This window comes from Neophocaena asiaeorientalis, unplaced genomic scaffold (genome assembly GCF_003031525.2).
Source record: "Neophocaena asiaeorientalis asiaeorientalis breed wild unplaced genomic scaffold, Neophocaena_asiaeorientalis_V1.1 scaffold547, whole genome shotgun sequence".
Lineage (NCBI taxonomy): Eukaryota > Metazoa > Chordata > Mammalia > Artiodactyla > Phocoenidae > Neophocaena > Neophocaena asiaeorientalis.
The window spans coordinates 4,086,034-4,103,595 of record NW_020185330.1 but is presented as its reverse complement, the minus strand read 5'-3'; the positions used below and the strand labels follow the sequence as shown (position 1 = coordinate 4,103,595).

The 17,562-nt window shown below is 40.6% G+C and overlaps 2 protein-coding genes across 6 annotated transcripts in view; one reads left to right on the top strand and one right to left on the bottom strand.

Annotated features, from left to right (window-relative positions):
* KTN1 (kinectin 1) overlaps positions 1 to 13,951 on the bottom strand; it is a 119,352-nt gene extending 105,401 nt beyond the window's left edge. For 4 of the 5 annotated variants that reach the window (XM_024734783.1, XM_024734785.1, XM_024734786.1 and 1 more), the window contains exon 1: positions 13,839 to 13,951. The gene's annotated coding sequence lies outside the window, so the exon portion shown is untranslated. The remainder of the gene's footprint in view (positions 1 to 13,838) is intronic. The other variant, XM_024734784.1, reaches the window with a different exon arrangement.
* The window catches only part of LOC112392887 (translation initiation factor IF-2-like), a 35,603-nt gene continuing 31,673 nt past the window's right edge, over positions 13,633 to 17,562 (top strand). The window contains exons 1-2 of the mRNA XM_024734760.1: positions 13,633 to 13,637; positions 13,777 to 14,089. Of these exons, the coding sequence (XP_024590528.1) occupies positions 13,633 to 13,637; positions 13,777 to 14,089 (318 nt within the window). The remainder of the gene's footprint in view (positions 13,638 to 13,776; positions 14,090 to 17,562) is intronic.

Sequence of the window (17,562 nt, the reverse complement as noted above, 5' to 3'; positions counted from 1 at the left end):
ACATGTGGCTGTCCAACTTTTCCAACACCACTTGCTGGAGAGACTTCTTCCCATAGTATATTCCTTTTTTTTTTTGGCTGCTCCGCGCAACATGCGAGATCTTAGTTCCCCAACCAGGGATCAAACCTGCACCCCCCTACAGTGGAAGCATGGAGTTCTAACCACTGGACCGCCAGGGAATCCCCTCCCATTGTATATTCTTGCCTCCTTTGTTGAAGATTAATTGATCGTAGGTGTGTGGGTTTATTTCTGGGCTCTCTGTTCTGTCCATTGATCCATATGCCTGTTTTTGTGCCAGTACCATGCTTTGTAGTATTGTCTTAAGTCTGGGATGGTTATGCCTCCCAATTTGTTCTTTTTCTTCAGGATTGCTTTGGCAATTCTCGTCTTTTATGGTTCCATATGAATCTTAAGATTATTTGTTCTAGTTCTGTGAAAAAGGTCATGGGTAATTTGATAGGGATCACATTACATCTGTGGATTGCTTTGGGTAGTATGGCCATTTTAACAATATTAACTCTTCTAATCCAAGAGCATGGGGTATCTTTCCATTTCTTTGCATCATCTTCAATTTCCTTTATTAATGTTTTACAGTTCTCAGCATATAAGTCTTTCACCTCCTTGGTGAGGCTTATTCCTAAGTATTTTATTTTGGGGGCTGCGATATCTAAAAGCATTGTTTTTTTTACATTCCCTTTCTGATATTTCATTGTTGGTGTAAAGAAACACAACCAATTTCTGTACGTTAATCTTATATCCTGCTACCTTGCTGAATTCATTTATCAGTTCTAGTAGTGTTTATGTGGAGTCTTCAGGGTTTTCTATATATAGTATCATATCATCTGCATATAATGAAATTGTCCCCCTTTTGACCAATGGGATCTTATTCAGGATGGCTCCTAGGTTGTTTTGACACTACCTTCATAGTTTTTAGTTGCTCTATTGCTTTCTGACAAGACATTCTAGGAAAAAAAAAAAAAAGAAACTCAAGTTGCTCTCCTGGCATTCTCACCTTTGTACAATCCCCTCCATTAAGTATGAGTGGGACCTGTGACTTGCTTCTAATCAGTAAAATATGACAAAGGTGACAGAATGTTAAAAATGATTACATATACATAATTATATTACATAAGACTGTAACCCCTGTTAATAGGTCACTCTTTCTCTCCCTTATTGGCTTTGAAGAAAGCAGCTGCCATGTTGTAAGCTGCCTATGGAGAGGGTCATGAGGCAAGGACCTAAGAACAGCCTCCCAGACAACAGCCAACAAGAAACTAAGGCTTTCAGTTGGGCACCCTCCAAGGAACTGAATGCTGCCAACAACCACATGAACTTGGAAGCAGATCTTTCCCCAGCTGAACTTCAGATGAGACCCCTGCCATGGACAACACCATAATAGCAGTTTTGTGAAACCCTGTAGCAGAGGACCCAGTTAAGGGGGTGGTGCAAATGTGTGTCATTGCAAGCCTCTGAGCTTGTGGTACTATTGATAATTAATATATGCAGGCTCATCTCCTACATTTCCTGCCTCAGACTTGGAAAATGCCCATTCTGAGCACTAGTTTACTTTTATTGTGAAAAGGTATTTAAAGACCACAATGTGAGCATCAAGAGTGCTATTATTGAATTGGTTACTGTTTCTAGGCCTTTTAAGTCAACAGGGCCAGAAAATGCATACATTTCAATAAGTTAAATTATTGCATGAGTGCATACAGAGGCGTCTACTCAAATTTAGTACTACAGGGTTTTGGGGGCTTCCCTGGTGGCGCAGTGGTTGATAGAGTCCGCCTGCCGATGCAGGGGACACGGGTTCGTGCCCCGGTCCAGGAAGATCCCACATGCCGCGGAGCGGCTGGGCCCGTGAGCCATGGCCGCTGAGCCTGCGCGTCCGGAGCCTGTGCTCCGCAACAGGAAAGGCCACAACAGTGAGAGAGGCCCGCGTAATGCAAAAAAAAGGGATTTCCCTGGCAGTCCAGTGGTTAAGCCTTCGCCTTCTAATGCAGGGGGTGCGGGTTTGACCCCTAGTCGGGGAGCTGAGATCCCACATGCCTTGTAGCCAAAAAACGAAAACATAAAACAGAAGCAATATTGTAACAAATTCAATAAAGCCTTTTAAAAATGCTCCACATCATAAGTATTAAAAAAAAAAACTACATCTTCTTTAAATAATGCTAAAAGTTTGTTTTCAACAAAACCAATATATTCACTCATTTCAATTAGCCCATAATACACACATTACACAGTACTGAAATACAATGTATACATTGCCACCAAAATTATAATAGTTCAAGACTTGTTTTCCTTCTGTGCCATCCTTCCTACACTCTCTTCCCAGGGTCTATTTCAGGGGGAATATCATCAGTGAGTCGAGTCACTGTCTTTTAAAGTCACTTGGCGTAGTTTTACTCTGTTATCCACCAAGTGAATACATGTAAAATTCATTTATTTTGTTTTACTTTTAATTTTTAGAGATCTAAAAAAAAATTTTAATAATTATGTAAAACATTTACATGGCTACAAAGTCAGGTCTAAAGAAAAAGGAAAATTCAGAACATAGTGTAGTGCTCTTCTACACTGTGTTCCTCTCCCCCATAACAAACTGTCATTTTTTTTAGATTTCATTCAATACTCTTCTAAACACGAGCATGTGCTCTTGCTCTCTCGCTCTATATACACACACACACACACACACACACACATATACACGCACAGAAACACACACTTCCTTATCTCCCTCTTTCTCAGTACATGATTTCACATTAGAAACACTTTCCACCTTGCATTTTTCTTTTAACTGTCCCAGAATAAACCTAGCTTGCAACTAGAGGAAGAGTGGGCCAGACAGAAATGGTTAAAAAATAAATAAATAATTTGGAGGTGGGGGTGGGAATGATCACTTAGAAAAGCGTAAAAAAAAAAAAACTCCACTTAAAATGAACTTAATAAACCAATAATCCAAAACATAGGAAGAAATCTAACGATGAGGAAGAAAAAAAAAAAAACCAATAAAAACATGAATTCACACCAGATGGTATTAGTTTTATGAAACAGTCTGACAAAAAAAATTTTTTAATTAATTAATTTATTTTTTTGTGGTACGCAGGCCTCTCACTGTTGTGGCCTCTCTCGCTGCGGACCACAGGCTCCAGACGCGCAGGCTCAGCGGCCATGGCTCATGGGCCTAGCCGCTCCGCGGCATGTGGGATCTTTCCAGACCGGGGTACGAACCCACGTCCCCTGCATCGGCAGGCGGACTCTCAACCACTGTGCCACCAGGGAAGCCCTATTTTATTTTATTTTTGTCTGCATTGGGTCTTCGTTGCTGCACGTGGGCTTTTCTCTGGTTGCGAGAGTGGGGCCACTCCTTGTTGCAGTGCACAGGCTTCTCATTGCAGTGGCTTCTCTTGTTGTGGAGCACAGGCTAGATCTAGGCACGTGGGCTTCAGTAGTTGTGGCACGTGGGCTCAGTAGTTGTGGCTCGCAGGCTCTATAGCACAGGCTCAGCAGCTGTGGTGAACGGGATTAGTTGCTCCGCGGCATGTGGGCTCTTCCCAGACCAGGGATCGAACCCATGTCCCCTGCATTGGCAGGTGGATTCTTAACAACTGTGCCAGCAGGGAAGCCCTGACAAAAATTTTTAAATTTGAACATGTTGAAGATGTCCGAGAGATAAAGGAATCTTTTCACAAAATAGCACAACGGTTATAAAACAAAAACAGAGAACTGAAACAGGCAGGTATATATGAAAAAGCAATTTCAAATCTAAGAAATGAAAATTGTATGGGCTTCCCTGGTGGCGCAGTGGTTGAGAGTCCGCCTGCCGATGCAGGGGACGTGGGTTCGTGCCCCAGTCCGGGAGGATCCCACATGCTGCAGAGCGGCTGGGCCCGTGAGCCATGGCCGCTGAGCCTGCGCTCCACAACGGGAGAGGCCCGCCACCGAAAAAAAAAAAAAAAGAAATGAAAATTGTAAATACTGGCATGTAGACTCAATAGACAGAATAAACTCTAGGCTGGACCATAGCAGAGGAAAAAAAGTAAATTGCTACACTGTACCAAATTCACCTGGTATAAGGCATAGGAAATTTTTTTTAAAAAAACTGAAAGAGCAATTAAAATACACAGAGAATAAAAAACTCCAACACAGGTCTACCAAAAGAGAAGAAAAGTAAAAATAAAAGAAGCATTATTTAAATAGCTGAGAATTTTCCAAAACTGAAGAAAGATCTGATTCCTCAGATTCTATGTATACTCTGAGTATTAGTCGGATATAGAGAAATAGGTCCACAGTCACAGTGCACTACGGTAAAACTGCAAAATACCAAGCACAAAGAGCTGCAACTTTAAGAAAATAACCAGACTACTTCACAACAAATGTCCATAACAACTTAAGAAAACCACATGCAAACAATGACTTGACTTCCCTGATTATTTACAAATCTATAATGTCATATGGGCGTTGGGGGAGAGTGAAGACTTCCAAGTTTACTAGATAACTATCCACACCTTAACATTCTTAACATAATTACTTACCTATGACTCTAAAAGCAAGGTGTGGACAATACATAATACTAATAACTCAAAAGATTTATTTCAAAGTATCTACTAAATTCACACATTTTAGTCCTTAAAAAAAAACTGAAATGCTAAGTAGTGGAACTTTGGAGAAAAGAAAACAGCAGCATAGAAGGGAAGAAACAAAAATCAATTCCTGGGAAAACAGTTGTGAAAGGCAACACTGAACTTTATACCACAACATGCAAGAAAGAATACCTTTATAACCTTGAGGTAGGAAAGGATTTCTTAAACAAGACACAAAGTACAAACCATAAAAGGGAAATCCTGAGAAATTCAACTAAATTAAAATGTTTAACTTTTATTAACAAAGAAACCATACAAAAGTGAAAACGACAAGCCACAAAATGGGAAGACATTTGTGATACATGATCCGCAGAGAATTAGTATTCAGAACATATAAAGAACTCCTATCATAAAGAAAAACAAACCCAACAGTCATTTCTGAGAAAAGGAAACAAAAATGGCCAGGAAACATTTGAAAAGACATCTCCCCTCAGTAAGCAAAAATGCACAAACTACGAGATATCAATTCAACCCAACAAGCTGTCTAACTTTAGTATTTACCAACATCAAGTACAGTAGACCTTTGAACAACATGGGAGTGAAATGTGAGGGTCTTATATACAGATTTTTTTCAATAGTAAATACTACAGTACTATACAACGTGCAGTTAGTTTAATCTGTGGATGCCAAACCATGGATTGAGAGGAACAGGGTAGATATGGCGGGCCAACTATAAATTATAGGCAGAATTTCAACTGCACAGAGGTCAACATCCCGAACCCCACCGAGTTTTTCAAGGGTCAACTGTATAGACCAGAATGCGGAGCCATCACATGTATACACTAGTGAGGAGAATAAACTGGTACAATTATATTGGAAAACAACACAGCGCTACCTACAGTAAGGCTGAAAATGTACCCCTCCTACAATTCAGCAATTCCACTCCTATCTAGGTATAAGGTCCGACACAATTTACTCAAACTGCAAATCTCAACATTAGTGGGTAGCAAGAATCAACTCAGTGGGTCTTGATTGGCATTCCTATTCTTAATGAAACAAACTAGTATCACATGAGGTTTTTTCCCAAGAAACTTTGTTACATATGTATACATCTGATAATGTATTGAGTCTCATAACGTAAAATTTATTTCTTATTGCAAGTAGTAACAGAAGTTTTTTAAAACACGATACTAGAGACAGTACGGATGCAAGTGCACCAAGAGACCTATATAAGGTATTCATAGCAGAACTGTTTATAATAGCAAAAGAAAACTGGAAACTACCCAAGAGCCCATCAACAGATAATAAACAAGGTGGCAAATATACATACAATGAAATTCCAGGTAGAAGTGAAAGTGAATGAATTAGAGCTATATACAAGATGGTGGAAGAATATTTGGACAATAAAGTTGAGGAGAAAAAGGAAGTTGCAAATAAACTCATACAGAAGGATCCCGTTTACAGTGTTCAAAAACAAAACAGAAAAAAAAAAAGATACCAAAAGGGATTATACACCACAGTAACTGAAACTATACCCGGAAATGAAAATACCAAATCATATGAGAAGCTTGAGAAATTCACTTCACAGAAATCATGTTCAGCCAACCCGAGATATCCAGGTTAGGAAAACTATGTAAAATAATTATGGAACACATTTCAAATGAACATGACTTCCCAATAAACTAACCAAGTACAGGCCAAAAGCACACAAATGAATTCAACCTGTGCATGGATATTAAAAATTTAAAGGACTTCCCTGGTGGCACAGTGGTTAAGAATCCGCCTGCCAACTCAGGGGACATGGGTTCAAGTCCTGGTCCGGGAAGATCCCACATGCCACGGAGCAACTAAGCCCACGAGCCACAACAACTGAGCCCGTGTGCCACAACTAATGAAGCCCCCACGCCTAGAGCCCGTGCTCCGCAACAAAAGAAGCCACTGCAATAAGAAGCCCAAGCACCGCACGAAGAGTACCCCGCTTGCCGCAACTAGAGAAAGCCCGCGCACAGCAACAAAGACCCAATGCAGCCAAAAATAAATAAATAAAAATATATTTATTTTTTAAAAAATTTAAGGAAACACTTTAAATGTTCAACAACATAGCATTCAGAACACTGGAGAGCTTTCGAAGTACAGCCTAGCTTGTTCAAATTTACTTCAAAGGTAACCAGATGTAAACATATGCAATCACTAAATAATTTATGTATATATTTCACTCAGAACACTTACATTGCTGATCAACAAGATTAACTAGTACTAAGAAGTACTTTGGCTGAAATTTGTGCATTAAATTTTGTTTGCCATCCCACTCCCAAGAGTAAACCTGAAACCCTTATTCTTGAAGTCTCACTTTCCATGGCATTGCACGTAAATCAACTAGCCATGCTAATGGAGAAGGCAGATGGCACAAATGACAAGTAAAGCAATTGGCAAAATTAGCAGTAATCCAAGTCAAGAAGATTCAAATTCTAGCCTCAAGTTTGTTTGTTTGAATACATGCAAATTTTAACATTATTAGTTTGACTTTCTCATGATCTGTTTAATCAGTGGTGTCTGAAAGGAATGATACGACTTTCCTAAGTCATTATTTAAGCCTTAAAGGAACGTATTACATGCCTTTTTGTATTTGGACAATGCTTTTTTTTAATCATTATTTCTTACTCCAGATCTGTCATTTAAATATGGCTAGATATGGAGAGTTCCTTAAAATACGTGATATATCTAGCTCCTCATTTATATAATTGCCATGTAGGTAATTTATAGTTAAATTATGAAGTACTTTTTCAAAAAAATGAAAACTGTGACCTGAAATAATTATATAATATTTCCTATTAAAGTATCCATATTTGAAAAAAAAAATGACAAGTAAAGCAGAAGGCTCAATGAGTCCCAATCATTTTCAAACATCAGGCAATTGATTCATTCATTAAACTGAGCACTTCCTAAGTGCGAGAAATACAGTTCACAGCGGTGAGCAAGAAAGTTCCCGCCTCATAGTGCTTATATTCTTAGAGGTGAAACAGATATCAAGCATATATTATAATGTTAGGTAATAACTGATCATGAAGTGAAGAAAAATAAGGCTGAGACAAAGAATAAAGAGAACATTCATTCTGGTAATCAGGGTTGGCCTTTCTGAAATAACCACTGAGCAATGCCTACAAGATCACACGGCAGTAAAACTCATAACGCAGATACACAGGAATTAAGACTGAAAAATTTTCTTGTAAATTAAAAAGATCATAGTCTACCTATTGCTTTCTCTATAAAACACTTTATAGCATTTGGTTTTAAATGGCTTTTACTATTTTCTCTCCTTGGAAAACTTTAAGTTCTCAAATTTAAGTCACTAGCTTTAAGAGTTAATCCTCTAACTCCAGGGGAAAGAAATCTTTATAACCTTAAGGTAGCTTTCTAATACCTAACATCAGACAATTGCACATGGACAAGTGCCTTACTCTTTTTTTCAGAAAGCATTCTTACGAAACAACTCAATGTATGAGAATGGGCTCTAGAGTCAGAATATCTAGTTCAAATTCAGGTTCCTCCTTTTATTTGCTCTGTGTCTTTGGACAAATTATTTAACCTGCCTCCCTCGTTTCCACCAAATACTATTCTATCTCATAAGGTTGCAGAGAGGATAAATATGATACTATACATAAAGTATTTACAAAGCCTTACAACAAATAAGCACTCTAATGTTAGCTATCACTTATGTAGCAACTACTAAGATAATATAAGCAAGGCAAATGAGTTTCCTGCAAGTAAATCCACACATACAGTAAGTGGTATTAACTAGCAAAGCCAAATTCAAACCCAAGTTCTTCAGACTCCCTAGCACCCACACTCTTTCCACTTACACCACACATTATACAATTAAAGAACTGAGCAATAAGAAATTTGCACAAACCTTAGAATTAATAAGGTCTAAGACCTGCAGATCTCCTAACTACTGACTTCCAGACCAAACTGTTCCCTTAGCAACTTAAATGACTCATGTGTAAGAGTAAATAATGATCATCCCACATTTTCCAGTGAGAATGTAGCATAACATCAGGTCTCTTGACAGACAATGTAATTACTAAAAGTCATATAAGTTCTGATAACTAATTGCAGATGTCACTCAGAACCAAAAATAAAGAAATGTGGATAAATGACATTCTCCTCTGGTAATGGCAGGCAGCTAGGATCCTATGGCCCCCATGAAAACTATTCAATATGGAAGCTATCTTAAAGGACCTCTCACTGGATTAAACGACATTTCTCCCGTTGGTTAAAAATACATGGGCTAGTGTCTACAGAAAGCTAAATGCTTCTGGCTAGCAACCTACTCACCTACACATTTGCTTATTTCTATAAATCGATTAAATGACAGAATAAAGACAAAGCTGTTATTTCTACGAAAACTAAGTTAAATCCTTTGGAAGGCCTTGATAAGGATTGGAAAAATCTAGAATGATTTTGAATTCGAATGTTTCATTACACTAAAAAAAAGCAATACTAGAAATTACGCTTTTAAGGAATGATGTATAGAAAAAAGATCAGGAGACCCCCTACTCAAAGACAAGAGATTGATCCAAATAAAAAAGAGAGGCAAGGGCTTCCCTGGTGGTGCAGTGGTTGAGAGTCCGCCTGCCGATGCAGGGGACACGGGTTCGTGCCCCGGTCCGGGAAGATCCCACATGCCGCAGAGCGGCTGGGCCCTGTGAGCCATGGCCGCTGAGCCTGCGCGTCCGGAGCCTGTGCTCTGCAACAGGAGAGGCCACAACGGTGAGAGGCCCGCGTACAGCAAAAAAAAAAAAAAAAAAAAAAAAAAATGAGAGGCAAATAAAAGTAAGTAAATGCTTAAAATTAAAACGAAGTGCACAGATACCTCAAGTTCTTGCTTTAACCAACTTTTTGTATTACCTAACTAATAGTCCTAATCACGTGAGACAGGTAAGACGGTCTCCGCCACATTTAAACATCACTCCCTCCACCAAGGGGTTCCCAAAGGTTCCCTGCCACTTTTCTTCTGCTCTCTGACTGTTCCTAGGAAAGGAGCAAACTGAAAACTACATGTGTCCAAAAATGAGGTATGCATCACAGTAAAAAAAAAAAACAAAAAACTGTAGGATAAAGATTTTAATTCACTTGTAATGAACACATCTTTAATAAATCTTTATTGAGCACCTGTTATGTGCCAAGCACTGCCCTAAACCCTTAGAATCCATCAGTAAACAAAAGGAGACAAAAAGCCCTGTCCTCATAGAGGTTACGTTATAGCGCACATCTGGGGGCAGAGAGAAGAGATAATAAACACGATCAACAAGGAAATTATATAGTTTGTTGAAAGGTGACAGTTATGTAAAACAGAACAGGGTACAGAGATCATAAGTAGGGAAGTGCAGCTTTAAATAGAAGGCAGATCGTTTTGAAAAACATTTCAAGAGCAAAGACTTGAAGGAGACAAGGCAATCAGTCATGTAGATACCTTACAGAAAAAATGACTGAAGAAGGGGTAACAGCCAGTGTAAAGGCTCTAAGACAGCTGAAATAAGCAAGAGGTAGAATAGTAGCTAACTTAGGAGAGGTTAAGGGAGGATGGGGAGAGTAGGAGTATCCAGATTCTGTAAGACCTTGTAGACCATAAGTACTTTGGATTTTACTCTGCATATGGGAAGTCACTACAGGGTTCTGAGGAAAGAAGTGGTATGATCTGGTTGCTCTGTTGAAAAAGACTGTAGAGAGCTAGGATAGAAGCAGAGAAACCCATGAGAGGTTAACTGCAGAAATCTAGGCAAGAGAGCCAAGATTGGTTTGGACTAGCCTAATGAGCAATGGAGGTGGTAAGAAGTGATTTGATTCTGGATATATTTTCAAGGTAAGATTGAGCCAAGAATGCCAAGTATGAGTGAGATAAGTCAGGGATGACTCCATTTTTCTTTTCACCTGAATACTGGATAGAGCTGCCATCTAATAAGATGGATCAGCCTGCCCCTACAGCAGGTTTAAAGAGGAACATGGAATTTTAGTTTGAGTTTACTACTTTACATCCAAACAGAAATTCAGAACAGGTCGTACAGAATACAGGAGGTAAATCTGGGCTGTAGATATAAAAATGGAAGCCATCAGCATATAGGTATTTAAAGCCATGACACTGGATGAAATCACCAGAGGAGTATAAAAAGAAAAGTGAACCAAGGATTGAGCACTTCAAGAATGAGAACGAATCGTAAACACAGAATGAGCAGAGCAATTAGTGAGAAGAGAAACCCAAAAAGCAATGTCCTGGAAGGAGGGGAGTATAAACAATTCATTTAAGTTCCACTTAGTGTACAAATCACTTTGCTGAAACTAGACTTGAGGTTAGAAGTTCTTAATCAGCCTGTAGTAGTTAAGGTGATAGGTGAAATACTAAAGCACAACTTTTTTAAAAGGAGGTCACTTCTTACACATTTCCTAGGAATATTAGATTTCCTACTGGAGTCATTACTAAAACTATTCTTAGTACTAAAAGTATACTATTTTGCCTATTTTATCTTTTTAAGATAAAACCAATTAAAAACGTATACCATTTTAAAAATTAATTTTAAAAGCCTAAATAACACTGCAATCAAACTCAAAGACCAAAAAAACCATTTAAACACCAATTAAACACCCTGGCATGCAAACAGTTATTAACTGTCATTACTTTTCTCTTTCTAGAGCTCACATAGAGAAGGTTAAGTTAAATCAAACTCCTTAGTTATGGTACTAAAGGCTTTTCCTCTTTCTGTTTAATTTTCTGTTTACAGAAAAAAATAGCTTACATTCTTATCTAAACCAATGTTTAACCTGTGCTTTGTACATAAACTACACTTTTATGATCAGAACACCCAAAGTCATGTTCACAAAAACTGAAAGAGGAAGCAATGAAACTCAACTTTATTTATGCATAAAAGTGATCATTTCTAAAGAAACAATTACTTGCTTCTAGCCTCTAAGTATCCTCTGGATTTACCTTCAAAATAACTAAAAACATAAACAGTACACAGAAAAAGCAGCTTATAAGATGTTATCCTCAAACGTTCGAATGTTCTTGAAAAGTATTGTCTCTCTTCATTTCCTTTTTACACATTAGGTCAGATTCCTAAGAAACCCATACCATTACATTTATTAACAACTTAAATTTTTTACAAAGTATTGTGAGATCTTTTAGATTAAAACTTTCTTTGCTATAAAAAATTATAATAAGTATGCAATTAAAAATACACCTTCCATACATTTCAAGTAAAATTCAAGATAAGTTCCCAACAGTATCAATCTTAACACAAGTCCTTTAAAGTTAAGCCTCAAAAAAGCCTTCACTTCTCAGGCCCTTTATAAAAGTCATGCTGGGGCTTCCCTGGTGGCGCAGTGGTTGAGAGTCTGCCTGCCGATGCAGGGGACACGGATTCGTGCCCCGGTCCGGGAAGATCCCACATGACGCGGAGCGGCTAGGCCCGTGAGCCATGGCCGCTGAGCCTGCGCGTCCGGAGCCCGTGCTCTGCAACGGGAGAGGCCAGAACAGTGAGAGGCCCGTGTACCACAAAAATAATAATAATAATAAAATATAAAAGTCATACTGGCTGTCCTTTAACATCTAATTATTAAAATGTTCTCCCTACTAAAATTAGGTTAAAGCCTACAAACTGGAAGGAGGCTTGGAGTGAGAGACAGATGAAAACACCTGCATCAAACAGAAGAGACTATGATATTAAAGGAGGATACAGAAAATACTAAACTGGAAACAAATTCATATATTAATGGCTCTTCATGTTGACCCTGAGCCATCAAGAAAGGGTTATATAATACTCAATACCCTTTATAATTTTAAAGTGTTTAATATTTTTAAGAAAAAATTTCATCAGGCTTTGTTATATTTTAAGTTTCAGTATGAATCTCACAAAGTTAAATAGAACACTTCACTCTCCAAGTGCACCTGACAGAGTTGGTTACACTGCTAAGGCTGCAAAATTAGAAGAGATTTCTAACTCAATGTTGGGGGGACGGTAAGAGGGATGAATTAATGAATTTTCCTTAGAATCTACAAACAATAAACCCAGTTATTTCTTGTTAGATCCCTAAACAAGAGAATGTGGGGAGTCGGGGGCGGGGCGGGGGCTTGTTTATCAGAGAACACATTAAATATGAAAGTATTTATAGCAAGGTATGTCTACCCAAAACACAGAGCAATTCAAGAGTACTCCAGTGTTATTCTTGGGACAATAATAACAGTCTCATCAGCAACTACTTTAGCCAGACTGGAGACAGTGATGCCATTCACCTGCTAGGTGAGGTAAGGAGAAGTGCAACCTAATTAACCAAGAATTCAAACTTTAAGACAATTCCTACACAATTCAGAATGCTTAGTTCACCCCAAGGTGTTTACCTTTAGCAGGCTACGGGTGTCTAAATTTCTCAAGGGTTTCCACAAAGCGTCTCAAAAAAAGCACAACTTTGAACAGTTAACTTCAACTGCAGCTTTTTAAGCAGTGCTTATTCAGATACCTGCTAAGAAATCCTTTTCTGGAATAGGCGCAACCATGAATTTAGATTCCTGCTTCCTCCCACAAGGAAGAGCTAAGATTAAACAGCCCGCTCTTGAACCTAATCAGGGTGCAGCTGGCCGAGGTTAGGATGCCGCTCCCCGCGTCTGGGGATGCCGGTCTTTGGTACACATGCTGCCTCACGACCGACGCGCGGTGCTGCACATGCCACACCAGTTGTCGGATTACCGTACGATTTTTCTAGGCTGCCGGCTGGGTTTTCTGCCGAGGTCCCCAACGCCAAAAATCTCATTGTTGGAAACTGAAGGGGGGAGGGGGAATCAGTAAGGAAGACACACCCCTCAGGGAGAGGAAGGATAACTTCCCCCGTCTCGAGAGCGGTCCACAGATTTTTCCAAACTCTGCCCTCACGCTGCTTTCCCATGGCCAACCGCCCCTCTCTAGGACCCGGGGGCGAGCACAGGGCGGCGGAAGGGAGCACTGGAAGGGCCGAAAGCCGCTTCACCAAGTACCCCGAGAGCGGCGAGGGCTGGAATTCCAGCATGGCGTAAGCGTGGCCCAGCTCCCGCCCAGGGAGGCCTCCGGGGACGCGCTCCCTCAGTCCCCCGGCCGAGGATACGGTAATCCGCCTTCCTTCCCGGGGGCCCTCACGCCCAACTAAAAATAGGTGTCTCGGTCACCCCAAGGCCTTCTCCGGCCGACCTCACCCTCTCGGAGCCTGGGCCCGGCGCGGCCCGCTCTCCCTTACCCTGCGCGGCCGGGGAAGGATACCAGAAAGACGCGGCGGCGCCGGCAGTACAGCCCGAGCCGCCAGCTCCAAGTGGCCGCCGCCGCCGCAGTACCTCAGGTGCCGTCGCGCCGCCCGGCAGGAAACGGGCGGTTTCGGGGCGGGGCGGCCCCGGCACGTCCCGGCGTCTGGGCCGGCAGTGCCCGGAGACCGGCCCCTTAAAGGAACAGGCGTCGCCGCTTCGGCCCCCGCGAGCTCTCCCGCGCGCTCGGGTAAGTCCCAGCGTTCGGCGGGCTCGGGATTCCGGGGCTTTCCTCCCGAGATGACGTCCCGCAGCTAGGTGGAAGGTGGGAGCTCTGGGTCTCGAGGCGCAGCGGAGTTCCCTTCGTCCGGGGGCCCTGCTCTCTCTCTCTCTCTGTTCTTCCCCCAAAGCTGGTTTCGTCTTGCATGGCCCTCCAACCTGGCCCCTCAGACTGGATTTTTTTTTTCTCTCTTCTTTATGATTTTCTTGTTTTGAATTTTTGAATTTTATTTTATTTTTTTATACAGCAGGTTCTTATTAGTTATCCATTTTATACATATTAGTGTATATATGGATTTTTTTTATCACTAGAAAACGAAATCATCCGTTCCTCTGTCTCCAGAGTTTCTCTCTGAATTCTCCTTCGGGCATCCCTGGAGCCAAAGAGAGAGAGAAATTTTAAACGGACCCAAATAAATTGTGTGCAAATATTGTGAAGCTGTTGTGTCTGCCAGCCGATGGCCATTCATTAAGCCCGAGTAAATAACTGTAAGCTGCAGAGGGAAGGAAAGGTTGGCCAGAATCCCTGCTTATTAGTTTGCTCTTTGCTAAAAGAATGATAGCTATCTTCCTGGTCCACTGGCAAACGAGATGTGTTTATTACTTACTGCTTATCAATCTCTCGCAGAATGCTAGGCATTGTCCAGAACATATTCAAAACACCTACAGGCTCTCCTCAAATGTTATGAGAGCTCAAAATAATTCAAAACCTTTTAGAAGGTGGATAGAGACACATAAAATTAGGACTCATCACTAACACCTCCCTCTACATACTGACAAAGGGGAACAAGACCAATTTTTAAGTAATGAACGTCACAACAGTTCCTGCACCACCAGGGTCACCTTTATATGGGCTGGCTAAAAATGTACTGTACATCTGAATTCTAATTATTTTTTGTCAGAGCTTTCTAGAGCACCTCCAAAGTACACATGAAAACTGAACAGTATGTAGTAGCCTGAGATGTTGAGAATTCTGCCAGTCTTCAGCCACTGTGTTCTCCAGTGATGCATTCTGTCTTATTTTAATTCCAGAAGCGCCACCCTCTTTTTTCTTTCTCAGTAGGGTTACTCAGCACCTCAGCGGTTCCAGTGCCCTCAAAGCAATCTATCTCTAAACCTCTGGCTGTCTCCTGAGCCTGTGATAAAGGATCCAGCTTCACTGAAGAGGGTAGCCATTAGTCTCTTAATACAAAGAGGGGAAATGTATCATTCCTATAGAGGAGTTTAAGGACTCTTGATTAGCCTACAAACAACCATCTAATTTCCTCTGGTTGGTACTAAAGCAGATTTTAGGTTAGAATTTTTAAATTCTATCATTTTTATAATTTCAGTAAAACCTCAGTGTCATTTTAGAAACAGTAATTTTTAGGTACATTTGTACATAAGACAAGAAGTGGATGGAACTTAGGGACATGTTTACCCTAAATATACCACTTCTTATGGTCAGGGATCACTTATTTTTGTGTTCCATAGTTTGAAACAAAAAAAGCATAAATGTGTCAGCTATTTCAACTTCTCTGAGTGATTGAACTTTGACTTTGAAAGGGAAGTGCCTGGATACTTCATTCTTCAGTATAAGCTTCATATTTATTCACGTAAAAACAAAGCCTTACTAGAACTGTTATGCATGATAAGCCCTATTAGGAATTAAGACCTGCCCTCTAAGTTTTGAAGTATAGTATAATATAATATCATTAACTATAATTAACAGATATAAATAAACTAAGATATAATTAACCTTGGTTGCTGCTTACTACTCTCAATGTTACTGAAGAAGCAACTAACTTGCTAACAACGATTAGCACTCCCAACATCTGAAGTATCTCCAGTGGTTAACAACTAAGAAATTAAATTTTATTGAAAATGATAAAGTGTAACACTATTACCTAAAGAGTATTCCCTTCTTGCTCACTCTCTCTCAAGTGCAATTTACTGGCGATTGCCTTCTGACTTTTAGCGTGTAATAACTCTTTTATCTAATTTTGGAAAAGTTTTAAAGACACACAGTACCGATCTCTCTAGCAGATAGAGAGAAAGCAGGCTATTCCTGCTTTTTCCAGGGAAGATTCCCCAGAAATGGTGAGTTCTGTAGAGATTTGAGTAATATATGAGTAACATATTACACCTCCTACTCCACCATTTCAGGGATGGCAGAGATGAAAGTATAATAGAAGCATTTCACAGAACTGAAAGAAAAAGGAAGATTCCAGGTCCACCTTTTCCACCCAAATAATGGAGTGGGGAAGTTTATACAAACATCTGCAACTGGAGATCTAGATGTAATCAGCTATTCTAACAAAGTATCTGGCACATAACTGTGCTTATGAGAGGTCTGCATTGTTCCCGTTGACATGTAATCTCTTCAAGCATATGGCATTCAAATGCTTTCATAACAGACTAAAGGTGACCATAAATCATTTGCCACTCTTTACATGGACAGGTGGGATCTGTGCCCCTCCCTTTGATTCTGGGAGGGCTCTGTGACTGACGTGACTAATAGGATATGCCAGAAGTAACACTGTGCCAATTTCTGGGCCCAGACCGTAAGAGACAGGCAATTTCACTTCCTGTCTCTTGGAACCATTGATCTTAGAGCCCTAAGCTGCCATGTGAGAAGTCCAACTACCTTGCTGGAGAGACCATGTGGAGAGGCCTTGAGACTACATGGGGAGGAAGAGAGAACCAGCTGGGCCCAGCCTTCCAACTGTCCCCACCAAGGTGCCAGACATATGAATGAAGGCTTCTGGAGCCCCAGACCATCCATGCCACAAGCTAAATACCACTAAGTGATTCCAGTCAGTACTACACGGAGCAGAAGAACCACTCAGCCAAGCCCTACTTGAATTTCTGACTCCATATAATTTTTATGATTTTTGGATGGTTTGTTATGCAGTAATAGATAAGCAGCACATCTTTCTTCCACTTCTAAATAGCTGCAAGAAATTTTAGTCTTATTTAAGCAGAAGGGAGTTTCCACTTTGCCCATACAATCCCAAGACATCACTGGGGACTTTCAAGGGAAATTTGGGCAGGAATAAGTAGGGAGGTAAAACTACTTTGTAGCATAATTTAACATTATTGAAGGCACCTTCATGTCTTCTATCTTCCAAGGCTGCCAGTGATTGGAAACTGGTGGATTAAATGAGGAAAGAGGAGCCAGTATTTCTTCCGCATATGCACGGTGCAGGTGTTTAACGTAATTAGCACACACGATTGTCCAAACAACCCCATAGGACTAGGCTTACACTGAATAACTAAATACCTCAAGAACACAGAGCTCAAAAACTAGCACCTGGGGCTTCCCTAGTGGCACCAGTGGTTGAGAGTCCGCCTGCCGATGCAGGGGACACCGGTTCGTGCCCCGGTCTGGGAAGATCCCACATGCCGCGGAGCGGCTAGGCCCGTGAGCCATGGCCACTGAGCCTGCACGTCCAGAGCCTGTAC